General features: G+C 39.3%; 3 protein-coding genes across 13 annotated transcripts in view; 2 read left to right on the top strand and 1 right to left on the bottom strand.

Moving 5' to 3' along the window:
* The window catches only part of LOC136438117 (vesicle-associated membrane protein-associated protein B/C-like), a 22512-nt gene extending 8798 nt beyond the window's left edge, over window positions 1-13714 (top strand). The window contains exons 3-8 of one of the 11 annotated variants that reach the window (XM_066432825.1): window positions 2989-3116; window positions 6504-6581; window positions 7515-7628; window positions 9240-9344; window positions 11075-11209; window positions 12088-13714. In XM_066432825.1, the coding sequence (XP_066288922.1) occupies window positions 2989-3116; window positions 6504-6581; window positions 7515-7628; window positions 9240-9344; window positions 11075-11209; window positions 12088-12243 (716 nt within the window). In that variant the 3' untranslated portion in view covers window positions 12244-13714. Of the gene's footprint in view, window positions 1-2988; window positions 3117-6503; window positions 6582-7514; window positions 7629-9224; window positions 9345-11074; window positions 11210-12087 lie in introns of all 11 variants that reach the window. The other 10 variants (XM_066432823.1, XM_066432826.1, XM_066432824.1 and 7 more) reach the window with 10 other exon arrangements.
* On the bottom strand, window positions 13263-27030 carry LOC136438111 (uncharacterized). The gene is made up of 8 exons (XM_066432814.1): window positions 26644-27030; window positions 24667-24810; window positions 24121-24287; window positions 23219-23330; window positions 22608-22771; window positions 16045-16135; window positions 15052-15219; window positions 13263-14185 (listed from the first exon to the last, which is right to left on the bottom strand). The coding sequence occupies exons 1-8, from the start codon at window positions 27013-27015 to the stop codon at window positions 14060-14062; spliced, it is 1344 nt and encodes a 447-aa protein (XP_066288911.1). The 5' UTR covers window positions 27016-27030; the 3' UTR covers window positions 13263-14059.
* On the top strand, window positions 17021-21803 carry LOC136438121 (uncharacterized). The gene is made up of 6 exons (XM_066432837.1): window positions 17021-17147; window positions 18261-18354; window positions 18586-18671; window positions 19507-19602; window positions 20089-20184; window positions 21187-21803. Exons 2-6 carry the CDS (start codon window positions 18276-18278, stop codon window positions 21238-21240), a joined length of 411 nt encoding a protein of 136 aa, XP_066288934.1. The 5' UTR covers window positions 17021-17147; window positions 18261-18275; the 3' UTR covers window positions 21241-21803.

Here is a 27030-nt window from a genome sequence, read left to right as displayed (position 1 = left end):
CAATTGTAAGAACATTGATTAATGTCTAGTTTGGTAAGTGGGTCATGGAAGCCAGGTGGCGCAAGCGACATGCATTCAAGGTGTTTTTATTGAAAGGTGTTAAATGCTTCATTAACTGTGTGAAATGTGGTAACACTGGTTAGTCTATGTGTTTTGCCAGTCATCTGGAATGGACAACTAGCTAGAACATACACAAGAAAGAAGCTCAGATGTTGCCACAACTCTCAGATTTTTGTTCCTTTTTGGCAGTCTAATGTACACAGATTTTGTGTTTGTGTTGAATTCGTTTTAAAAATGCAAACTTTTTTTTTTTTTTCACTTGGCACAAAACGTCAATCATCACTTAGAGTAAAAGATCTAAAGGCAGAACAGAAAATCATTTGCTATCGGCTAAGATCTACCCATGTGTGACCAATAGATACATGAAATTTGACACCCTGTCATCACTTTTGATTAGGGTACAATAAAATAAATTACAAAAGTCATCATGACACCGTTGTACACAGTTTTACCCAGTAGGAGTACTGTAAATGCAGAAATGCGATGGTTTATGTTCGTGGTTTTCGCGGTGACTGTTTGACATGGCTGTTTGACCGCGAACTTAAAACCACCGTGAACATTCTTCGTCCAATACTAAAGCAGTATGTGACTATAGCACTGACGCAAACTTACCACCGCGAACACTCCATTTTCGTCTTAGCACGAAATAAAAACCATGCAAACTTAAATGCATTTACAGTACTTAGGCCACGCAAATGCTGTGCAGGTAAACATTGCCAGAGTGCACTATCCATCACGAAGATACAATCAATAGAAAATCCTCTTGCGCCAGCGGTGGGAAAGCATTTGGACACCTCATAAATGAAGCCTGGTTAGTTGGAATGGGCTGTGTGTGTTTGTGTCAATCTATCTTCCACAGGCTCTAATGCATGTTGTGCGAACCCTTGTCTAAACTCATCTACTCTTAGCGCTATGTTTATACACCAAGAAACTTTAGAAAGGGCAAGGACAAGCATTTACGTGGTGTTTTTAGACACTCACAATTTTCTTCATTTTCTGGTTCAGGTTGTACAAGGCAGTCAATTTGTCATCTGTTGTATATGGATAACAAGCTACATGTATGGGAGAGAGTGAGAGTGAGTGAGTGTATATGGTAGATCTTTTTGTAGAGTATCATTTTCCAAATCCTACCATTTCCTGCAATAATCTAGTCTAGACTTATGCAAGCTGTGTATCCTCTAGAAATATGATTATGAATTATCGTATGCTGTCAAGCTAGACTTAGTGGGAGTTCTGATTGAGTGTGGATTATTTTAGATTACGGTAGGAAGGAATTAAAGATTGATATGATGCTGGTTTAACATCACAGATATTTTCCTCAGAATCATGTAAAGATCGTCAGGCATCCACTGACAAATTGTCATCATAGATTAAGGAGATTACATCATTAGCATGAAATTTCATCTCAGTTGGTAAATTACATAATAATGAGAAATAAAAAATGTTCTTCAGCCCAAAGAAATTTACTCACCAATTGTATCATGCATGTATACAAAATGATGACCCTTTCTGATTGGTCCAAAAGTTTAAATGAATCAACCTGCCTGTCATGTGACCTTGATATCCTCAACTCTGATTGGTCATGTTTTTAAAAAAGCTGTTTCCACTAGGCAAACCACTACCCTATAAAACAACCTGTTCAAAGAGGGTACCCAAGCTTTTGTTGAATACACCCTTTATCACTAGTTACAGGTTTGGGTAGCAAAACCTTTGTTGGATCTGTTGGCATGTGTGGTGGCCGCCATCTTGAATTATGACGTCACAGGGTCGCCATACCATTTTTTGGAAGGGGTGTTTTTTGGGTCGCTAGCGTTCTCTCTATTTTTAACATAGCGGCACATAACTATCACACGTTTAACTCAAATAAAAAGAAAAATTCAATGCCAATATTTATTAAAAGACCCTGTAATTGCTAAACTAAGATAGCAAACCTGAAGTATATGTAGCACAAGTACAGTGTTGTATTGAAAGTGCCCAGCCTTCAATTGCATAATATACATCTCAGCATGTAGTGTGTTTTACACGCCTAGTAATTAAAAATCTATACCCACCTCATCACGCCCTTCTAGGTGGTAATGTCAAACAAAGCCTGTTCAATAACAAGACGGCTCATTCCTTTGCCTTAGGGATGTTAAAAGCACAATATCTCTTATTGGTATTCTTGTAGGCTCTGTCTAGATATAGCGGGATTACTTTCCAATGATTGGTAACAGGTCAACTTCGATAAACTAAATTGACTTTTTGCTAAAAGATTCGTTCAGGTAAAGATTTCAAAGTAAGACCTTGTCTTTAATGAAAGCGTAATTAGGTATCAAATAAACAAGGATGGTGATTATTTTGTTCATTTATCATTTATTTATTCGTTATTCTGTGAATTTATTGTTCTTTTTGGTTGGGTGTGATCAGCATCATAATAAAGTAACTGCAGTACTCCCTTTCTCTGCTAGGAGTTGCTGCGAAGAGACATTTTTGGTGGATGCTTTCTAGTTTTATTGTTGTTTTTAATCCCAATAATTCCCTCCCAAATTTTGGTCTCATAGTGGAACTACACAGGACTAGAGTTAAGTATTTGTGCTACATATACTTCAGGTTTACTATGTTAGTTTAGTGATTACGGGGTCTTTTTATAAATATGAATCGGTATTGAGTCATTTGAGTTGAATGTGAGATAGCTTTGTGCTGATTTGTTAAAAATTGAGAGAACGCCAGCGACCCCAAAAAACACCCCTCCCAATAAAATGGTATGGCGACCCTGTGACATCACAATTCAAGATGACGGCCACCACACATGCCAACGGATTCAACAACGGGTTTTGCTACGCAAACCTGTAAAAATAATTCCCCCATGCTTCTTGGGTCACCGTGAACAGAAGCCACCTTGAATGCATGTACAGTAAGTAACTTGTTGTTTGTTGTTGTTTACTCCAGTGATGCTTCAGCCCTTTGACTACGACCCCCAGGAGAAGAACAAGCACAAGTTCATGGTGCAGTCCATGTTCGCGCCCGAGGGCGGCATCGACAACGAGACGATGCTCAATATGGTAAGTGACAAAATGGTGAGGAAAGTCATTATATATTTGGGACACATGCAGTTCAATCACAAGTACATGTTGGGAGGAAAGATCTTCATGTAGCCTTAAGTCATTATATATTTGGGACACATGCAGTTCAATCACAAGTACATGTTGGGAGGAAAGATCTTCATGTAGCCTTAAGTCATTATATATTTGGGACACATGCAGTTCAATCACAAGTACATGTTGGGAGGAAAGATCTTCATACAGCCTTGTCAAAACTAGCCGGCCTCCGACAAAAATCGCTGTCTACTTACATTTTTGCCCTGCCTTCTTTGGTATGAAATATGAAAAAAGAAAAGCCTAACTCGAGTGGTCTCCGTTATAGACTCCTCCAGCCATTTCTTTTGATCTGGGATCTTAAAACTGGTGTTTTCTGATGCATGTGTTTGAAAGGTTGTTTACATTGTCCCAAAAGGAACACATGTTGTTATGGGAGGGGGGAAGGCTTGTCCTGTTCTTTCTGTGTATTTGGGTGTCGGCTACATTTCTAGGTTTGATTGATAAGGAATTTGAGAGGCTACGGTAAGTGCTGGTAATGTCTTGAACCTTACAGGAAGAGTTCACTGATAGGTGTAGCGACCCACTCACAGCGGTGTCAGCACCCTTCTGTTATCGTCTATTTTGGTGTACCATTCCAACATATACAGAAGGTTGTGATGGTCACAATCATTCCTTCCAACATCTGCTTGGAGATTAACACCGCTTTACAAACCTATGCCTGGTATGGGCAAAAGGGTCATGTGTGTGTGTAGTTATGTCCATAAAAAGACAGCATATTTTACTCATCTTTCTTACTATGGCGCTTCCAACGTTTACAATATAACCAATGAGTTCCACAAACCCATTTCTTTGCCAAAATGTAAACCTTCATGTTGCTCAATGATATTGGTGGTGAGAGGTCTTTCAGACAATACATACCTGCTAAGGGGCCCAGACCTACACAACTTAATCTCCCTTCAAAGACCTTCCTACCACTCGAAAATCATGACCATAGCATGTCGAGAACACGAGATATCAAAACCATAAGTTCCGCTGCAGTACTTAGAAAGTCCCTAGGAGTCCCAAAATCTAATCATTGCGAGGTCTCATCAAGACCCCTGCACATACAAAATATCGAGACAATCGACCCAGGTATTCTCGAGTTATCGTGTTCACACACAAACACACACATACACACACACACACACAGACAGACACATACATACGCACACACACACACACACACACAGACACACGCTTCCCAAAACATATAACCTTCTTGGCAAAGGTTACTAAGGCCTACTCAAGGTACATATTACAGCTTTTCTACCACACGATTATCAGATTACTGTAATTCTTGAAATGTTCACTATATTTGAGGACTGCAAAATTTCAAGTTGATCTCAAGGTATTTGGGGTTGACAAGTACAAACCAGCAAACCAAGGTTGAACTTGAAGTTGAACTTTGACTGTTATGTAAAACCTGCTCACACAGGCCCAATCACTGAATGCCCTGTATAGCAATGACAAGCTGCCAAGTGTAACACTACACATGCTGATATAAGTGGTACTAGGGATCACTCCTGGAAAGTCCATTGAAGGTGAAAATGTTGTAATAGTGCCAAGCATGAATCTACATGTAGTAGGAGTCAATGACTTGGAAGGGTAACATATGAAATGGCACAAAGTTCTATATCTGTACTGTCAAGCTGCCAGAGGCAAAAATATGAGAACTTCAAAGGATGCAACATGAAATATTATGAACTCTCATAAATGCAATTCTCTAGATGCTTGTGGTTGCACGGTGGCATTTCTTGAAGTATTTGTGGGACAGAGGCATGCTCTTGTAAAAGAAAGGTTGTAGCTTGGTATTGGTGAAAAAGGCACAGAAGTTTCTACAAAGCTACAGATATAAGACCTGGAACACAGAACTCGGCAAATAAATATGGTTTGGATTACTGTATTATCAACAATATTGTCAACACGGAAATTGTTGTATCGCACGCAAACTGAACATTGACAAGGACATAAATCAGGCTGGTATAAAAGTTGAACTATGACTTTATGGCCTATCCCCTCCTCCCCCCTCAAGGTCTTCCAAATGTTTGTTTTATATGTCACAGTTGTGAACTACAGCCAGAGTTTCTGTTCAAAGTCAGAAAATGATCTGTGTCTTCCCTTGAACTTTGACAATGCTGTTTTCCTATGGTCGTACGGGGTAGCTAGAAAATACAACCAAGCAGATGTAAAATTTGCCTGATACAAGAGGGCAAGTTCCGCAATAGAAACATTGTAGCATTACAAGAACTGTTATCAGAAATTATGTCCAAAGCTGACCCAGGTCAGAGGTATGTAAAGTACAAAGTTGGCCAGGCGTCAACGTTGGGAGCATTGTGGCTGCCCCGGCCAAAATGACGTAGCATCGCGACTGCGGAATGTCGAAACGAGAAGCAAAGAGCATGCCAGAAATGGGCAAGTTCACGTGGCAGGGAGGGGTCACGGGAGGTCGTCCCGGCAGATGCCATATATGGCGAGGGTGCTTTATCAGGCATGTTGTTAGTGTGATCTGTTACACGAGGCAGTAATCCATGTACACGTTAGTGGACACATGCCTGGCAAGGCACCTCAGTTGAAAGCTTTTCAATACCTTCTGTCATATCCAAATATCTTCTCTATACTTTGTATGGTTGCCCATGACCATGCTACAGGAACATATTCTTCAAGAAATGAGCAAATCTTAAATGATTATTCGTATCGTCCTATATGACAATGACAATGAACTTTATTGCATGTTCATGCCCAACATTGGCTAAATGCATTGAACATTGTGCTATGTTCCATCTAAATCTACAGAGTCTCTTCTCTCTTCTTGAAACATTTGTACGCAAATTCACATAGCATTTCAATCATATCGTAGTTTCTAGAAGACATAAAACATGTGAATAACTCGTTACTTGTAAGATGCGCATATTTCTTGTCTAGTTGTATGGAACTTAAAAGGGGTCTGCGCATGTCTGAGTATAGTGAGCATTCTAAAATAAAATGTATTTCATCTTCTATGTTATGTTCCTTTTCTTTTAGATAAAATACAATACCGCTGTAGTTTGAAACTAGATCTTTACACCATAATTTGCACTTTGTGTTCAACATTTCCATACTTAAAAGTGTTAAAGTCTGTTTCATTTGAAAAGTAATCATCCAGTTGATCAGCTCTTCCCTGATTGGCTGTTGTAAACCATGTGATGGACATGCTGTTGTGTGATTGGCTCTTGCAGTAGAAAGATGTCAGTTTCATTTGAAAAGTAACCATCCAGTTGATCAGCTCTTTCCTGATTGGCTGTTGTAAACCATGTGATGGACATGCTGTTGTGTGATTGGTTCTTGCAGTGGAAAGATGCAGACCAGACCCAGCTGATGGACTCTAAGCTGAAGTGTGTGTTTGAGCTTCCTCCAGAGGCCCTAGAGGTCAGTATAACAATGGACCACCCCTAACTATTACATCCCAATACACACTAATGTCTATGTATATTAACAAAAACACACTCAGGCATCTTTAAATTGAATTTGTAACATTTCTTGACACAATTGATTTTGTTCTTGGACTTTCAAATACTGAAATTTGCATCTTTTATTTTTATTTTTTGAAGTAACGTAGTAAACAGACATATTGAGTTGTGATTTTTTTTTCAAATGGACAAGAAAAAAGACACTAGAAGTGTAGTAGATATGTCTTTGGTAGGTGTGTTATCCCTTGTATGTTGAAATTGCAATGTGTGTTTGTGGGTCCGGTGGTATCATGTGTGTTGTCTAGAATTTATTTCAGCCAGGGATATCTCCATGGCAACACGTCTCCATGGCAACATTAAGTCCACCAGCTGAGATTCTCCCAATTATGACGTTATGTCCCTTTTCCCACATACGACAGACTGTTTTTTCTTTGTTGTTGCTGTGTAACTGTACAAACTGTAACTGCCACCAGAAAATCAATTAAGACAATTTTGAAGATTGCGTTTCAAAACTGCCATGTATGATTCTACTGTCACAATTGGATAATAAAGATATTAAAGAAAATACAGAAGTGTTCAAGATATTTCCCGAATTTTCATATTGATGACATGGACCAAATGACTGAACTATGCACATGAAGTAATTTAAATTTGACTGGTACATTATGGCTGTGTAAATGTGTCTTCTACATTGTATGAAAGTATAGTCTTTGTGAGAGAAAGTTGTGCTTTTGTGTTTTTTGTCCACTCTCCTTCTTAAGACTTTAGATCTTACTTACGTTAGAAACTTTGATTTTGCTTTCGTTTTTAGCTTCATTTTTCTTTCAACTGCGACGCAGCAGTAACTAAGTTTCTTCTGGTCTATGTGTGTGTGTGTTGCCTTTTTTCTTAGGCTCTGGCTAAGGGGAAGACCAATGTATTCAAGTTGGAAACCAGCACCCCACCGCCTCGCAAATCTGTGTCCGCGCCATCAATCGTTAAAAGAGTGCCCGCGAGACCAATTAAAGTAAATATTTCTGTCCAGGTGGCATCCCCGAGCATGGTTTGGACTGACTCTGTAACTACCAGAACTCAGTTTTCTTGTTGTTGAGAAACTTGAAAAGTGTTGCATTTGTCTTCCAAAAGTCCTCAGCCTATGTTGATCTCAAGTGGTCTTCTGTTTCTTTACATTTGTGCAATACATTCTTTAATTAGCAAAGCCATTCTCTTAAGTACATGTTGTCAATGTGCATTGTGCCGACATGCGACGATTTCATTTTAAGACAGACCTTTTTTGTTATCTGTAAAAAAAAGGGTCTTTGAAAGTGAGACGAAAGTTCTTGAGATACAAGCCAGCATGGCTCCAAGCCTCATACACATACACAGCCTTTTATATTCTTATGAAACTAAATTTGTGAGGACAATATGAATCTTTACTGTGGTGGAAATGCTAGAAACATTGTCATGTTTTCAAGGAAATTATCTTTTGACAGTGAGAGAAACATTAACATCTCTCAATTCCTTTTTTTTTTCAAAAGATCCTTTTAAACTTGTTTATTAGGAGGAAAATGACACAACAAATCTTGCTTCCTTTCCAAAACTATAAAGAAGAATATGATAGCAGAAAAGTGGCATCCATGTGTAAATATGAAAATTATAATTAATGCACATTGAACAAAAACTGATAAAGAGAACCTGAAAGATTTGTGTTTTTGTAGTTTTGAAAAGGGATATTTCAAGGATCAAACCCCACCATAAGACAAATGCAACACTATCATGTGCTACTGACAAAGGAAAAACACAACATACTTTCACTAAATCGTGTTTCGAATGCTGTGTGTTTTGTGAATGCTATGTGTTGTACCTTTGGCATGCACCTTTCTTACCAGTGTGTGGCTAAAAATTGTTTGAATCTTGAAATTAGATTAAGAACTTTTTGTGTTATGACAAGAACTCAAAATTTGTTGCCCAAAGTATGTTTATTGGAAGAAGTTATGAAAAAATAAAATTAAAATCAGCATGCTAAAGGTAAAAGATATATGCAAGTTGGGAAATACAAATATGTATTTTCACATCCAGCATATGATTTCACCTCTCTTGTATGTGTTACTAACAAATTGTGACTTTTTGTGTGTCTGACAAGGCATGTTAAATGTAACCATGTTTCACAGATTATACAAACATTGGAAGAATCTCAGTTGTGGACAGTTTGTTTACATGTGGGCATGGAGTCTGTTTTACCCCTAACTATTGACTGTTTCTAAGTTTCATGTGCTGTTTCTCTTGTTCAAGCATGCAGATTTCTTCACACCATGTCAGTCATGCAGTTCAAGATATAACGTCATCTATGTTTTATTTCTTTATACTGTGTAAAATACAAAGAAATATACTAAGTATAAACTAACGTTTGTTACCCTCTAACTGTTGTGTTCTACAGGAAGCAGTAGTAAGACATTTTGCCAGAAACTAACCATGTGACACTTCATTTTTGATATTGTTATATTATGAAAATATCCATTGTAATGTTATAGATAACTAATTGCAACAAATTTCGAGGTCTATTTGAGAAACATGGCTGGGTATGATAATGAAGTATGTTGTGCGTGGTTTCTAAGTGGAGTAGTCTGTGTTGTTTCAGAATGATTTGGACGCTGCTAAGGAAGCAAAAGAGGTGGCGGCAGTACCACCAGTCAAGCCCAACATCCCCAAGCCTTCTCCGGAGGCCAAGAGGCCAGTAACACAGGTGAGGAGGCGTTTAGAGCGACGTTAAGAAAGGAAAGCCCCCCTCTCACTGGACCCGCAACGCGTTGGCGACCTCACTGCGTCCTAGATTGAATTTGAGTTAGCCTTGACTTTGCAATGGGAATACCATGCAAAACGTATAAGTATGACTAAAAAGACAACAAATTACACAAAGCGAAAAAAGATTCATTTTTTATCGATGAATTTCGTTTAGCGCGGTGTCAAATCGCTCGGTCGCAGCGAGGTCTCCAACGCGTCGTGGGTCCAGTGAGAGGGGGGCTAAAGCTAATCTGTCTTCAAGTTGTCAGATAAAAGGTTGTAGACTTCTTAAACGTTTGTTTGAACACAGAAAAATAAGGTTCCTAGAACGTTGACGCACACAGAACTGGGGAGCACAGATAACCAGCAAAAACATGACAGTTGAGAATTTGATGGTTTGTGACTTGAGCAGTTTTTCTTTATATTGGTTCAAACGTTTAAGAACACTTTGTGTACATTGTCGTATCCTGGGCAACCTGGTTAAAACAAAGGTAACACTAACTGCTACTTGTGGTTCCTACTTTGATCATCCAACATTTCAAAGTGATTAAAAAACTTACAATAACTGCATGCGTCATGATACTCTGTATAATGTCAGTAAGGTAAAGGTTGGATCCAAAGGCTTATGGAGTCTGGCAGATACAGCTTGTACATAGTTCTGTGGAAGGTTTTGTGGACAGGGTGGCAAGGATTTTCCGAGTTTGAATCTTTAGAGAAAACTTGGGAAGCTAGTTGGATTTTTTTCGATTTGTAGTTTCATTTCACGAAGCTTGTGACCAATTGTAGTTGAGTGAATTAGTGAAAACTTTCGCTGGTATTGATATTACAAAAATGGTATTTCTGTTTCTTTGGTTAATTTTGGTTTATTTGGTACAAGGAGAGAATGTGATCAGCGCAAACTCGGTCACAATTTTCTTTGAATTGACATCAGGTGTGAATCGAATATGTGGTGGAAATTGACTTATCTTGTGGTTAACAATCTAGGCAGCGAGCGAACAGTTTTTCTTTGGAGTAACTCGTTCTTTAGTTTGGTTGTACGCTACATTGTCCCTCTTTGTACATAGACTACAAGTAGGGCTACAATGTACCAGTACTGCATACACTCTTACACTGTCAAGTATAAGTCATCTGCTGATGTTGTCTGCATTCTAGTCTATGCTTAAGATCATAATATTTCTAATGTAGAGTCCATTCGGTAAGCTAAGCTCAAGATTATATATGTGTGTGTAACTATGTAAATTTTCGGTCAACAATCATGGGAGTACCTTGGAGCAGTCTTGGTGTAATTCTTGAGGAAAGCATTAGAGACTTGGCAAGAGTATAAGTCTTGAGGACTGTATTATTTATAGACTTGGTAAGAGTATAAGTTTGAGGAAAGTATTGGAGACGTGGTAAGAGTATAAATCTTGAGGAAAGCATTGGAGACGTGGTAAAAGTATAAATCTTGAGGAAAGTATTAGAAACTTGGCAAGAGTATAAATCTTGAGGAAAGTATTGGAGACTTGGTAAGAGTATAAATCATGAGGCAAATACTTGAGCTGTGGTAAGAGTATAAGTCTTGAGGAAAGTATTTGAGATTTGGTAAGAGTATAAATCTTGAGGAAAATACTTGAGACGTGGTAAGAGTATAAGTCTTGCGACCTAGTAAGAGCGTATGGCTGAGCATGTTGCTGTGCTTCCCTGCCCCACTAGGAGGCGACAGTGGCCGTGAAGGCGGTTAATGTGGGTTCGTCCGCGAGCGATAGTGAGATGAAGAAAGTGTTGGACGAGTGTCGGCGGCTGCAGGCTGAGGTATCCAAACTTCAGGCTGAGAACGCACAAATCAAGGTGTGTCCGCGTCCCCTCTACGGGCGGCTACGGGTTCCGCTTCCCTTCTTTTTAAGTCTCGTACCTTCGTTTATCCCATTCCTTAATGTCCGTTAAGTTTCCGCTGGATCTCTGGAAAGTCTCTTTGTCATTTCATCATCATCATTTGTCGTTGTCTCCTTGCCACCTTCCCTTGTTTGTTTTGGTGCGTTTATTTTACCCGTTGGCTCCATATGTCTATACTGCAGAGCGTTGCCCCCCTCCCCTTGCCATAAATGCTTGTCTCATACTGCCTCTGTGTATGGTTATGTCTTATGTATTCCTAACTGAGATATATCAGGAAAGCTTTCTTTTTGGCTCATAGGAACAAATAAGTTCCCATTATGCAAAGGTTGTATGGGAATACAATACAGCCACTTTAGTTTCATTTTTATGTTCTTTTATTTTACAAAATTGTTAGTAGAGAGAAAGTCAGAGATTTTCTTAAAGTCTAGAACTTGTTTTTGACTTGAAGTTAGCTTTAGCACAGTTCTTAGTATGACATCAATTTTGAATATCTTTTTGAGGTAGTATTACATGTATGTAGATGGGTAGGTTTTTTTTCCTTATAACTTTTTGCATTCATAACCTAAGTGTTTTGAAATCACACCATATCATAAATATGTACTTCTATGTATCTATGAAATTCTCCTTTTCATGTTGTAATCTCAGACATATCTTTCAGTTTTACCCATAAATTATCAGTGTCTTATATGTACATATTATAATTGTGTATGTCAGTAATTATAGAACGCACTTCGTTCTTCTGTGTAATATTTGTCAGCTGTCAACAACTCGGCAAGTATTTTTGGTGCAAGTTTTTCTCGACATTGACGCCATGTTTGTTTTGCCATTCTCAGGACGACGGATTGCGCCAGCGCAAGGCCACGCCGTCAGACAACCAGACGTTCACGACAGAGTTTGCACCCGTAGCCCAGCGCAGTGCCATCCCGCCTGTACTTTATCTACTCGCTGCAGTTATTCTCGGCTTTATTCTTGGCAAGTTCATCCTGTAGAAAGCATTGTTGGGTTGTGTATCAGCATAGAAGAAAAGGGATCATAGGGAATATTAAAAAAAAGGTACTAAAAAAAAAGGCAGAAAAAAATGTTTGCAGGTTTGTGACTTGAGCAGTGGCCGGGAGTGTGCAGAGCTGTTTATGCACAACTCGGACGGGATGACGTGACACGCTCCACCCAAAAAAACTTCAAAAAAGAAAGTTACTACTCATAACTCAAAATGTATAAGCGATTCTTTTTACCAAGCAAGGGCAAGCGTATGTAGAATCAAACACAGAGTCCTATAAATGATAGCAATCAGCTTCGTTTGTGTATAAAGTCTAGCTCTGCAGATTATTAAACAGCCGCGTCACTTCTTTGCCCTTGCTTGTAAGAAGAAATTGTTCTGTTGGGCCTTTTGCCTCTCTTTTCTCTCCCCCAAAATGAATCTTTGTTGCTAATCAACACTACGTACTGTCTAGGCTATAGACAGTCTTTCCCCTCAGCTTGGACATATGTATATGCGGGATGTTTTCAGGGTATGGTGTGTCGAACTTGATATTCATCCAAAAATCTCCGTCTGTGTTCCCACAAATGTCGCTATGATAAACGTTGAGAGGCAACTTTCGTTCGAACAAAAGAGAGAGAATTTATGTGGTTAGTCCATGTCACAAAGTGTTACTTGGATGTTTTCGTATATTGTTACATCCAAAAACTAACTCAGTCTACCTTGTATGCTCGTCAGCAATAGCATGTAAGTGTGAGAGGATGTAAACGAGGAACTGAGGAAAATGTTCTTGGAGGCAGATCTTTGGTAGTTATTCTAAGAAGCAGCGTGGATTGATGTACTGTTTTCTGTACTAGTGGGAGAGATATACCGAAAGAGGCTAAGAAGGAGGGGAAAAAGGGAGTTAGCACATTTACCGATCGTTGGAGATGGTTCAACCTACTATCGCATGAACAACAGATTTCTAGTTGTCTTACTATCTTTGCAACACCGACCGATTTTGACGCTGGAAGAAATTACAGTAGAAAGGGATGTGACTGTTTGTGAGTTTATTTCCTGTTACTTGAACGTAGCAGGAATTGGTAAACAATACTGTTGAGTTAAAAAGAAAAAAGACAAAAAAGTGTCCTGAAACTAGTGCAGTTTTGTTGCTGGATTCCTTATTTAATGAATGTATAAACTGTCACAAATGAGCTAGAGAGTTGCTTCTATCTCATTGTTCTTCCCTTTTTATTAGTCATTATTGTATCGTCCGAACGTTTTAAGGCTTGTCATGGTGAATACGTATGTACAACGAATCTCAAAGTAGGCGTAGATCTAAGAACCTTTGATTACCATGATTTGACTGAGTTCTGGTTGTGCTTATGACATGTACAGCAGTAAGGCCCCACATTAAGGCAATGGGTTTGTCTTGTTCACTTTTAGACTGGTTACTACGTGTATACAGGTCTACAAGTGTCAATTAAAGTGCTTGTAAAATAGTGCAGAGGGTCTCTTGTCTTTCCATTGCTGTGCAGAAACAAGTTATTTATATCATAAGTAGTAAAATAAGCCTTCGCAAGTAATGTTGAACTTGACTTTTCTTTGAATTCCTTGATCTGGCTCTAAATCTTTGCCAAATAAAATACTCCCTTGGCAAAGACCTGACATCATTAAAGTACATTATCAAAACTTTTCAGTTCTCCTCGAAAAAATATACAATTTCAAATCATGGTGGAAACATAGCTTCTTTGAAAGGTAAAGCATTTTATTAATGTCAAAAAATTATCATTTATCACGTTAATGATTGGCTATTTGAGGCACAAGGATAGGAGTTGTTGAGGTGTTGGTCAGTCGTGAGTGGTGAAGCTGTCCGGAGGTAGCCCTGTGTAGCATCGTGTCATGTCGTCCAGTGTCTCCGGCCGTCGGATGGACCTCCAGGTCGCTCCGTCCACCAATACTTCAGCTGGGCGTATCTGTACAGACAGACAGACAATGTTTGCTGTAGACATCATATACAAAGCCCTTATGTACAACCGCCTATATATAGTCACTGGGTACACAGCCTACATTATCAAAATGGTACGGGCCAACCAACCAGTAAGGAATGCAGTGCAACTGTTTCTTCTACTCCTCTTCAGGGAGGTTTATGGTTAACTTGACCTAGTCTGTGTGGTGGGAGAGTATCTCAGGATCATCTGAAGTCAGATGCTATCATCATTTTTTCAAATTAACATTTAGCACACTGAAACCAAGGGAAAGTACTACCAACCCCTCCCTGTAAAATATACCTTACTACAGAAACAGCAAGGAAACTTGCTGCCCTACAAGGGTCTGAATGAATGAAAAATGAAACACAGTAGCCCTTTGGCTACCAATTCTCTTGGTTATGGGGTTAGGCAGCTGGAAGAAGGTTAAAGGTGGCACATTGAGCCATGACCAAGTGATTATTTCTTCGGAAGCATTCGGGACTTATTGGTCAGAATCGTGCATGTTCGGAATATTTGAAATGATGGCTGGCCTCCAAGTACTCAGATTTTCAATGAGTTCCCACCACACAACGACATCACATTATTGCTCCAAGATGGTTGATATGCGATGGGATAGTGATATCTAAACTTACTATGGATAGAAATCAGAAAAAATTGATTTTGAATAAATGACCTTCAGCGCCCTAATATTGCTTACTAATAAATAGGTTGCCTTCGTACCTTTTAGGTGGTTTGTTACCATTCTACAGCTCTACTGAATTTGAAGATAATCTTGAGTTACTCCACCAGCTCATAGTCTAGGTTATACAAAAGAAAAAGGAAATGTTCTTCTAGCACGAGAATGAACTCACCCTCATGTTGTAGTTGGATGCCATGGATGAACAGTAGGCACCGACATCAAACACTGCCAGCCCACACCCCTCGTGTGGAGTTGGTATGGTCCGGTCTTTACCCAGAAAGTCTCCGCACTCACACACCGGTCCCACAACGTCGTACACTCTTTCTGTTGGGTCTTCAGCCTGAAATGTACCAACATCTCACTCAGCGTGGTGTAACATTGGACTGTCCTGCAAAACGATAGCCAACCATGGCCTCCCGACCTTCTCCAGACCATAGTTTGGAGCCAGCCTTGTCATCTGTGTTGGGAGTTAGTCAGTGGAGCACCAGCCGACTATGAGTTTTGAAAAATTAACGTCAGGAAAGTCATGTACTGCTAGGAAGGATTCCAGGCTACTACCAGCCCAGAGCCAACCTTGGTTGGGGAGTGGTCGGGAGCAAAGTCATAGGAAGGTCCTGAATGTTTTGCAGTTAGATATGCGAAGGTTAGATGTGACAGGTCGTTCGGTGTAATTTAACCAGCTGCTGCCGCGCCGCGTGCCTGCGAAGCTGGTATGTTACGCCGAATGGCGGTTATACCGGCTATATAGATACAGATACAGATACAGATACAGAATGTGTGACAGGCTGTAGCCCCTGTCATATACAAATGTACATTGAACAATCCCTCTACAACAGTCACAGCAGAAAGAAACATTCTTACGACAATTATGGATGTGTTTTACATGTACAATACTCAGCTCTTTTGTGAGGTCAACTGTAAATCCATGTCCATTCATGTTTAAACTCCAGTGTTGAGGGGAGGGGCAGCAATATTGTTTTTAAGCAAACTTTCCCAACCTTTGAAATTAATGTTGATGCTAAAAATACAAACTAGTACAAAAATGAGGCAGTCTTGCAAAATGCAAACATCCCTCCAATTAATGTCTCATGAATAAACCCTCCTAATGGCATATATCTGTATTCATCTAGTTCTCGTTGACACTCTGGGGGTTAAGTTGTCTCACCTGTGAAGGTTCAGTGAGCTGGATGTGGTGATAGGCTGAGTACAGACTGGGTCGGATCACTTCAGTCATGGACCCGTCTGTGACCACAAACCTGTAACATCAGGACAGGACAGGACAGAAGAACGGTTAGGTCCGGGGACAGCATTATGTTCCAACGCCGCTATGTTAGGGTTAGGATCAGGAACATAGGGGTCTAGAGCTGTGTACCAGTACACTATACCAGTACAGTACCTGTACAGTACTGGTACAATCAATTAGGTACAGGTTCAAAATACCTGAACCCTGGTGTACTGGTACTGTACCGGTACCAATCAGTTCGAAATTTTCATCTTTGTTTTCATAACATTAATACCTCATTCTCGAGTCATAGCTAACTGGCAGTGAGGGTGGTGGTCATTGTTGATGCCATGTTATAGGGTGTCTAGCAGAGCTAAACAATATGTTGTTATCAGTTCAACCATGCTTTTGTCCTTATTGAAAATCAACCATTGTTTGAACATTAGTAGTTCAGGTTCAGGCTTACCGGTGCTTACCTGTACCTAAACCTGTGTACCTGTACTTGTACTTGTATTTGTTTTAAGGGACACAGTTCTACATGTAGGTGAAACCGTTGGTCCAACTATTTGCTGCTTTCTTCTGCCCCTATATCTTTTGAGTTCCCTTTGGGTTTTTACTAAAGCAAAGGCATGTCAAGAAGCCAGATTGGCACAAAATTATTACATCAAGTATCTTATATCATTATTAGTGTTGATTCCATGTGATTTACTCTCTCCGCCAGTTTGCATGGTGCATAATCTCTGATTTAGTGAGGGAAAAATATTCACCTTAACACAGTCCAAAGCATGTACTAATCATGATAGTACACTACATGTAGATGCACAGCATGAACAAAGCAACACTTTCAAAAGTTTGGAAATAAGAGTCACACATGCAGCACATTTTCCCATATTTGATTATGTAATTGAAATTGTTTTTTTAGTTGACGGTACTTATCTGTATCATGCCATGCTCGTTGTTTTAAGCTAACGGACACGTCACACTTATCCCAGCCTCGGTAGAGAGTAGACGTGTGGAAAACTCTCTTCATCGTCCCACATCGAATCGTAAGTTGCTTGAATTTATTTTTGTATGATTTAAGCTGCTCCAAGTTCAAATACTTGTCAACGACTGTACAATTGATATTGAGTAGAGGGGCGTTGTTGTGCGCACACAAGGGAGTTTGCCATACACATGTACGTAACGTGGTGGGAGGGAAAAGCCTTTCTTACTTCAAATCCCATTGCTGCCACCAGTGTAGGAATCAATGGACCACAGTCTCATTTGGTCAGAACTGCTGTGGACAAACTTGGGATCTGTCCCTTTTTTTTATTCATAATTGGTTACAGATGTGAGGTAGCTTGACATCTTCCTGTTGTCCTCAGCTAAAAAACATTGCGACATTCAGATGTGCTTCCAACAGTTGTACCGGTGGAAATGTTGTGTAGTTTCTTTCAGGGAGCGCACAAACTTGGGCTCCAAGCAATTGAGAATACGAACAAGCAGAACATGATTATTGTGATTCGAATCGTTAGTTGCCTTCTAAGTTTTCAGAAGTAATTTCACGAGCAACAGATGATAGATCATGAGAAAAGACGAATAGCTGTCTTTGGCTGACATTCCATTCTCGAGACAAAATTACTTGTGAAAAGGCAACTAACGATTCGACTCCGTCTGAATCTGAATCCTATTTCACATTCTTATATGTGATCTATACATGTATCCAAGGAGGTTTACCTCCTTAATGTATCTGACTCGATGTTACTATTAGTACATGTAATGTTACGGATTATGACATAAGAATATGAAATAGGCTTCAGAAATTCTCACTGAGTCAAAGGTCAGTTTAAATTTGACATGTGCAAGGCATCTAATGTTATGACTGCAGGTAAGATTACGCCATTGGCATCATTGGCCATTATCAGTTAGGGCACACAAGTAGCCAGCAATTACTGTATCTTAAACTCATTGAAGCGGAGTTGGGTGTAGGCCCTTACATCCACACAATATCCGAGACAAGTTTTAATTGTTTGACTTTGGTCGCTCTCTTCTTTTTTAAGGGAATACATGATTGTACGTGCTAGGATGTTTTGCAATGATTCTATAGTGTCAAACGATATTATTTACCTGACTTTGTCTGCATTACAAAAAGATTTTCAGTTTCATCATACAATTTACAGGGGACTGCCAACAGGATGGAACGGTTTGCGGGAAAATGGTGTCTGTCTAGTGTGGAGTTTGAGAAAATGAAGGCAATGTACATTGCCACATTCGGTATGTGCTATTTTCTAGCTGTGTTTTGTTAGCAAATGTACAGTACCGTCATAACAACATCTGTTAGCATGTATACAGTAACCTCTGTCAGTTACTGTAGTTATTATATATCCTGTTCGCGGGGAATGCATGTGTGTTAAACTGTTATGAAATACGCGTCGTATTACTGACTGTAAATGTTGGGTCCTACAGGATAAACTTTGAGTAAGTGATCAATGTTTTACTTTACAGGTAAATCTGCAGCTGAAATGGACGAGCAAAAAGAACAGTGGATGAAAACGTACATGGAAGTGTCAGAAGACGGCACCCATTGGGAGGTACGCTTTGATACTTCATACATTATAGTAATCAGCTTGTTGGTAACTTAAGATTTGTTGTTAGTATAGTAACAATGCTGCAGTGTCAGACGAAATATTGAGCTATGATCAAAATAGTTTCGAAAATAATTTCATCAGGTTGGTAGAACATAGGATATTGGTCCAGGAGATTCTTTTAACACAACCAGTAAATCTTACCTCAGCAGCTGACCTGTTTCAGTGTCTGTCAGACACCTTCTTCAGAGCTTCTGACTGGAGTACTGCTTCTCGCTGCTATAAGTAGCCGGAGTAGGTGGCAAACAGTGATGAACTGGGACGAGGGAGAATACAAGCTTAGCCACTTTTGGGATTGTGTTCTCGCCGCAAAAGCGCCGCCTACATCGGCTACTTATATAGCGGCAAGAAGCTGAGTACTCCAGTCAGAAGCTCTGAAGAAGTCAGTGCTGGTGAGATTTACTGGTTGTGTAAAAAGAATCTCCAACATATGATAAAAATGGTTGTTCTATATCGAAATAATAGAAAAGTATGAGCAGATAGCAGTTTGCAACAGTGTGTTACAGTGTTCAAAGTCAAATCGTTACGACAAATGAAGTAAGGCAGTTCTTGTAGAATGGAATAACACTCAAATCAACACTGAAAAGCAGTCCACACAGTTCAGAAGGTGCAGCTCCAGTATTTATGAATGAATGAATGTATTTTTTCCATATGTGCCAATATCGACACAGGAACCGAGCAGTGGATAAATGTCAAAGATAGCTTGTGGCATCCCCCGTCTCGGTTTAGGGACGGGTTAAGGCTCCTGGTCTTTACTCTGAGGATATTCTGTTTTTCCTAGCATGGCAATGTACCCTTTGGAGGAGACAGAACCATGATGTTTGACAAGGCAGAACAAACCTGCAAGCTCATCAAAAGTCCAAGCTATGTCCTCCAGGTAAGGCCACACCAAAAATGGTTGCTTCTTGGATTTTTTCAGAAATAAAATTAGACTGACAGCGAGAAAAAAAAAATGAAATCCTATAGTTTGTTAATCCAATAGTTAAGAGGATTATTCAAGTTTCCGCTTTGTGTCTCATTTTATGTAATGAACCCCTAATTCTTTGATCTAGTACAGAAATTACTACTACAAACTTAAATTATCTTTAAATTTGCTATGTAATATATGAATTGATATTGAGAAATAGTTGTATTGAATGAAAACTTATAACTTATGGTACCATGTGACCACACTTTTGAGGTATATATACTGGCCCTGTATAATCTATTTTGGTGGCTATTGAGCTTTACAACTGAACAAAGTAAAAATTTGTGAATGAGAATAGTGACCCAATTTAGGCTCTGTAAACATTGAATATAGTGAAGAAGGGAGATGATAAACATCTCAATTTTGTTTCTGTTGTTGTTGTTGTTGTTGTCTCAGAGCACCTTTGAGATGACAGGTGACGGGGCAATGACTATTCACAGCCGCAGAGATTTTAAGATGATCTTCAAGATAACTGGACACCAGATGAAAATGGTAAGTAACCAAAAGGCATGCATATAGCTGTGTATCATCGTCTTATTCAGTAGATGTTTGCAACTCTCTTTTAATACACAAGCTGTTTTTAGCAGTGTATCTTAATATGTTGTTCAGCATGTGACAATTTCTAAGCCTTGCATGGCATTGATAGTTTTTCATCAAATTTTCGACATTGGAATTGCATCAAGTCTTATATAATAAACACTATCCATTTTATAAGGTCATTTATGTCATACCTTAAGGCCTGGGCCACAAAAAAGTTTGATACAGGTGTTCTGGACCGGGTGATAATTTAGGGTTATCACATGGGCTTCCATAGAATATTTTTAATGCATTTCGAGTGCGCCGCTATAGGAAATTCGAACACTGGATTTGGTCGTTGGAATGTGTGGCTGTTACAATGTTTTGTTCGAGGACACCAACTTTTCTTAGATTCTTATTTTTTGTTCGAGGACACTAACTTTTCTTAACTTCTATTGCATTTCGCAATGTGTGTTTTCTGGAGTGGGTATGACATAAATAAAATACAACACGGTGTATTTTGCATCACCCTCGGTGCTAGCCCTCCCGCGGTCGGGCTCGTACTTCGGGTGATACGGAATACCCTGTGTTGTATTCTTTGTTGTATTCTCGGCTTCGCCTCGGGAGTCAAGGAAACACCTTGTGGGAGGAGCTTCACTATATTCACACAGAGAGGCCGAGGCCATGATCTAACTATTCCATCACCCCTTCTGGACGATACTGAGAATTTCAAACAGCACACACTATACCGTCTGGTAACGTTAGACTACAGAGATAATGAAATGATAACAGCCATAAGGACCATGAGAATAACATTAGAACAACTACATGTAGCCTCCTGCTAACAATAACATGATAAGTTTTCCTAATAGTATGCGTTTTATGGTAAAGAACAACTAAAACAATAGCGCAGTCATTGTGGCAACAAACACTGGCCATACATTGACTGATAACCACCATGTTATGCTTTGTCAACAGACACAATCCATGGGTGAATTCAGCTATGACAGTGTGTACACGAAATCGACCTGACGGGAGTAAGAAACTATCAGCGTAAGATCAACAATCAACAATACATGTGGTTAGGGTAGAATTCGCTTAGTTATCATTGCATGCGCGTCTACAGAATAGAATCGGCTGGTATAATTGTCATGTTGAAAATACCTATTGTAAAGCGGTATTGAAGTAGGCTCCTTTAAAGTTTAAAACAAATGGAAAATCAGGATATTGTGTTTGTACATTTAGTTTCAGGATTATGCACTTGAGCTATGCTTATTATAAGCAGATTTTTTAAAATTTCCTTTGTGGGTTATATTTCACAACCTCTAAGTGAAGAAACGTAGATTTACAACAGTACATAATTTAAGGAAATAAATGACTTGATTATTTCATCAGATATCACATAGGAAAGAATAGTCACATTTTTGGTCATAAAGTATTAATTTGTCTTGGTACATTTAGCTATTTTCAAACTGCATTGTACAATGTATATTGTGCAACAGCATTCAGATTATTGTGCAATTGCTGGAAAGTATTCACATCATGTATTGGTTTGAAAATGTGCAAGCAAACAATAAATGTATGTAAGAATAGTCCGAAGTTGTCATATGAATGTACTTTATCATAGCTGTTGGCACACTGCACTGATTATTATACAATCGTTGGGCAGTGCCTATTGGTTTGGAAATGTGCAAACAACCTCATGTCAGAAATTATAAAAAAAGCAATGCATTCCAATATGTATAATATTACATATTGAATTCAGCAACGGTTGTTTATGTGATAACATTACGTACATAATGTTTCAGCAATATGCAACGACATCTATTCGAAAAAATATGTCACAATATACCTAGAAATCTTTCTCATACACTTTCATGTGGATTGTATGACCCTTGCTGTCTACAAACATGGTCTGTAATGAAGACCATGTTTCCTTCTTGAGTTATCATCTTTGGAAAATTTCGACAAAAATGCCCCTGCAATTTCTGAACTGGCTGCTAGGGATCCCAAATTTATGTCCCTCCTTTCCTACCATGAGAGGTATCTACAGCCCAAAAATCCTGACCATAGCATGTCCAGAACATGAGACATCCAAACCGGAAGTTCCACTGCAGTACCAAGGGAAGCCGCTAGGGGGCTCGAAATCATATCCAGTTTTTCTCACATCCTACCATGACATCAAATATGAAACCAATCCATCCAGCTGTTCTCAAGTTATCTTGTTCACACACACACACACACACACACACACACAAACGCTATGCAAAATATAACCTCCATGACATTTCATGGGGTTAACAAAGATATACTAGCACTGTTCTTAATTGTGCTATTTGTTGTTTGACTCAAAGGCAGATGAATTAACTGCAATGTAAAAATCATGTCTTTCTTTTCACCTTTTCTCTCCATTGCCCTTGACCCCTATGACCTTGGTAACCAAGATGGCGGCGTCCCCTATGATGGACCGTCCAGGTTCCAAGATGAGGCAGATGTTTTTGTCTGTCAGCGCATCACGGATGGAAGATACCAAGTCAGCAGGGGAGGGGTTGTTACTGTCTTCCTGAAACACCAAAAAAAAAAAAAACGTTACGACTTAAAATACACTTTGGATTTTCAAATTTCACTCACAGTTCAACCTTCTCCCTGCTGCCTAACTCTGTATCCAATAGGGAATTGGGTACCAAACAGCTACTTCAGAGTGCTATAGGTTAAAAGACTATCATCACAAATAGAAGCAAACATGAAATGTACTCTTTTCTTTTCTTGCCTTTGATGCCCACGGTCTTGATGTAGACCATTCTGGCATGTTGGGAAAGTCGTGTAAAGTGTAAAGGGCACAAAATCGGTGACACTGCAGGATTCGAACCCGGGACCACTTCTGAGCGGAACACACTGCCGTTGCACCACACGACCCCACCAGCACTTTTGTAGTTTTGTAAGTTCAAAGATTGCAAATGAAAGGAAGAAAATTGAAAGATCTGTCATATTAAGGTGAGAATTTGCCCACCTGTCGTAGGTAGTCAATGCCCAACCCCCCTCCCATGTTGAGGTACTGTAGATCAGGGAAACCCTGAGACCTGACAGACTCCATCTCAGCAGACACCACAGAAACTACATCTCTGAAACACAGAATGATGTACTCACTTTCAGAAATATGATGTCAAAAGTTTCACAACTTCTGCTAGTACAGCGCTCTTTTTGTGTGGTGTACTTTTGTCAAATGTTTTAAATACTTAAACATTCCCTGGGAGATAAACCAGTAGAAGATCAATTCTACAGTTTCACAAAGCCATTAAAAGTGTAGCGTTGAAGACAAAGTAGAACAATGAAACAACTCAAAAAGCCTTTGTTACAAAATTAACCCTCTCAGCGCTATGTAATCTTGTAACAAATGCAAATTTGATGCCCAAGGGCTACCTTAGCAAGGGGGAACCAGTAGAAGATCAATTCTACAGTAAAAAAAAAGCCATCAAAAGTGTAGCATTGAAGAAAAAGGAAAATGAAACAGTGAATGTTATGTGGAGCTTTGAAACATTTATGAAGCTTTTGTTACAAAATTTACCAGGGTGTTGATGCTATGTGCTCTTGTAACAAATGCAAATTTGCTGCCCAAAGGCTTCCTTAGCAGAGGAAGTTTGGACTAATTTCATCAGAGTATCATATATAAGGGCCTGGATACATTTTTTCTACTATTTTCAAGTAAGGGTATTCTCAGGATAGTCATTCATATGTCTTACAAAATTCAGCTGTCTTGTCACCAAAAAAGACTGTCTTAGATCCTTGTCGGCGGTTCGTTCTATCAAAATCTGCTTGAAAAGTCAACGACATTGAAATCGAACAACGACCTACGACGAATGTGACCACAGCATTAGGTACAAGAATTGATTTGACCATAAATGCAGACCAGACCTGAACAGAGAGACATCAGTGATGGTGGATCCCAGGTGGCAGTGCAGCCCCACCAGCTGCAGCTGTTCCGGCCACCTGTGCACCTGCTGCAGCAGACCTGGCAGCTGACTGCACTCCAGTCCAAACTTACTGCTGGCCAGACCAGTGGAGTTGTAGGGGTGAACTTTCTGGAGAGGAAAATGCACACCTCTACATGCACATGCTAAATATGTACACAACTTAGTTGTTTGAACATGTTTAATATCAAATAAAATTCACATATTATATGGATATCACAAAAAAAACTGCACGGACTGCCAATTTCTTTTTTTAACAGGAAATAATATGAAAAGTAGAGACTGAGTCTTATCTACAACCATACAGCATAAAATGTTTTGCCATGGCAATTTAAGAGCAACTTTTTGTTTTATGTAACTTTGTTATCATTCACTGTTTGATGTACCCGTCCTTTATTTCAATATGTACGTCAAGAAATCCGAAATAAAACGTACAGTTGAATGAAACTCATACTCTGTATCACTGGCATCTTTTGAAAGTATCACTCACTGGGTCGATGTCGGGGTTGATCCTGATGAGTACGCGCGCCCTCTGGCGGACTGTGTCGGCAGCTCTCCGCACATGGCGCAAGTCGAAGTCCGAGTCCACGTTGATTAGACAGTTCACTCTAACGGCCAACTCCAACTCCCAGTCCTGAAAAAAATGTAACCCCAAGTTGCACGCCATTCTAAATGGTTAGTCTGTAGCTCTAATATTGGTGTTTAAGATATGTGTAAACATTTTCAGTTTTAAGTGTTTCGTTCAGGGCCCGTTCCACCTGTGTATACGTATATATTCAAGTGTGTATGAGTTGCGTATTAACCCTCAAACCACCGTATGGGGTCAAAACTGACCCCAGGCGTATATCAACAAGTGCCATTTTGACATTTCGAGTCGAAAACAAAATTCCTTCTACGAGTTTGTTTGTATATATATATATGTCTTATAACTTCTCACAAGTTTTTACCGCGATTGGCTCATTGTTGATTAAGTTATCCTAGTAAGTTTACGCATGGTCCAGTGGGGTCAAAACTGACCCCAGCAAAATCGGCATTCATATTCCCTATTATTTGATACTTGTCATCTAGTAACATGTATGTAAGGGTTGTTATGATCTTAGTTACAAAATATGATTTTGTAGAAACGTGAAAAAAACAATTTTTTTCAATGAACGTAAAGATTAATGACGTTGCGACGAATTATGACGTCATTTCTGTGATTTTATTGAAAACCAACAAATTGGGTATTTCCATATAATTCAAAGATACACGATAAAACCTAAATATGAATTATGTATAATAAATCATAATATATCCAAATACGTTATTTTTAGATGGCAACAGGAAGGACGTGAAAATGACGTCATAAAAATTGTATTCACATCAAGTTACACTAGCGAAATCCGCCATCTTGGTTCCGCCATCTTGAATTATTTTCAATGCATTTTTTCATCATATAACCTAATAACACAATAAAAATGGACCAAAACGTTTATATTAAGATTGTTTCTGTTTGAATAAACATGATAATGATTATGAAATTTTAGGTTGAAATAGCCGGTTATAGTTAATCTAATCATATCGTCCGCCATCTTAGATTTTGACCGATGACGTAATCAAATATGCATAAATTATGGGTATTACATCATAAAAGTGATAGTGAATTACATTGGTTGGTATTGATGTAAGAAAATAAATGCAGTTTAAAACGACAGCCCTAGAATTACATTTTAAAATCCAAAATTAGCGACTTTTTCCAAATATGGCTCTAAGAAACCGGTTGCCATAGCAATATGAAAACATTGATTAGATATTTCATTAAATTGAAATTGTTTCCAACGAAATTTTAGCAAAGGTGACCAAGTTTGGTTGTTCCAGCATAAGCCATTCAGATGCTATATGACATCAAGTGTTGGCGCAGGCCTCAAAAGAGCCCGCTTGTCTGAATATTGTTAGTTGCAAAAGACGATGTTCCCTATTTTGCATACATAATGATAATGAGCAGAAATTATTCACACCTAATCATGTCAAACTGTCCCTTATAGATTACTTAAACTATACATATATACAAACCATAAAAATAGTCACCAATGAAGCTATATTTGTAGAAAACATTGTGGGGTCAGTTTTGACCCCATACGGTAAGATTAGTCGTAAAAAAGCTACGGTGGTTTGAGGGTTTTAACAATTCTTTTAGCTATGTAAAGTTTGCGGGGAAGAAGTTGTTTTCTACTTTGACCCACCGTTGTGCAACCTAGTTATCGAGCCAAACGATGACATCTTCGGCCTCGAACTTTACCTGAACCAAAGAAATGTCAATACGGAACTCATATGGACTTTGATAGTATACACACAAGTGTGAACGGGCGGCCGGCCGGGCCTTTGCGGTTTGTGAAGGATACGGATACCTACTATACCAGTTAACCCTTATGTCGAAATACCATTTCGAAACTACCAGAGGCTGGGTAAAGGAGGGTTAAACGCTTACCTGTTTGCCGTTACCGTTGTACACAATACTATTGGGGTTGAACCCCGCTGTCAACGCCAGCCTGATTTCGTTCCCACTAACGGTCACCGCCCCGCCCCCCATACCTCTCAACGTCTTCAAGATCTCCAAGTTCCCGTTCGCCTTGAGGGAATATCCCAAAATGTGTGGGTTCGGTAACGTCTTGATAGCTTCCTTGTACCTTGAGACATTGTCGCGCACCTGTGCGAGGCTGTACAGGTAAAACGGACTGCACGAGGGGCGTGGAAGTCGTCTTGACAGGTCTTCTTGGAGTGATTGTACGCGAATTCCTTCGCACCACAAGAAACCTGTCGCGTCCTGGTGGAAATAGCGCTTGAACGCTGCCGTGGCCATTAGTAGGCAATGTCA

The sequence above is a fragment of the Branchiostoma lanceolatum genome, chromosome 7, assembly GCF_035083965.1.
Source record: "Branchiostoma lanceolatum isolate klBraLanc5 chromosome 7, klBraLanc5.hap2, whole genome shotgun sequence".
Taxonomy (NCBI): Eukaryota; Metazoa; Chordata; class Leptocardii; order Amphioxiformes; family Branchiostomatidae; genus Branchiostoma; species Branchiostoma lanceolatum.
The sequence above is the reverse complement of the archived record's forward strand: the minus strand, read 5'-3'. Positions and strand labels throughout refer to the sequence as shown.

What these genes read in the sequence shown, in the direction of transcription:
- LOC136438111 (XM_066432814.1), bottom strand. Translation starts at nt 27,015, where the DNA reads ATGGCCACGGCAGCGTTCAAGCGCTATTTCCACCAGGACGCGACAGGT. An exon ending in AGCTCACTGAACCTTCACAG is followed by an intron (nt 15,220 to 16,044) that starts GTGAGACAACTT and finishes GGTACATTTCAG; the next exon opens with GCTGAAGACCCAACAGAAAG. An exon ending in CATCCAACTACAACATGAGG is followed by an intron (nt 14,186 to 15,051) that starts GTGAGTTCATTC and finishes CTGTCTGTACAG; the next exon opens with ATACGCCCAGCTGAAGTATT.
- LOC136438121 (XM_066432837.1), top strand. Translation starts at nt 18,276, where the DNA reads ATGGAACGGTTTGCGGGAAAATGGTGTCTGTCTAGTGTGGAGTTTGAG. An exon ending in GTCCAAGCTATGTCCTCCAG is followed by an intron (nt 19,603 to 20,088) that starts GTAAGGCCACAC and finishes TTGTTGTCTCAG; the next exon opens with AGCACCTTTGAGATGACAGG. An exon ending in CTGGACACCAGATGAAAATG is followed by an intron (nt 20,185 to 21,186) that starts GTAAGTAACCAA and finishes CTTTGTCAACAG; the next exon opens with ACACAATCCATGGGTGAATT.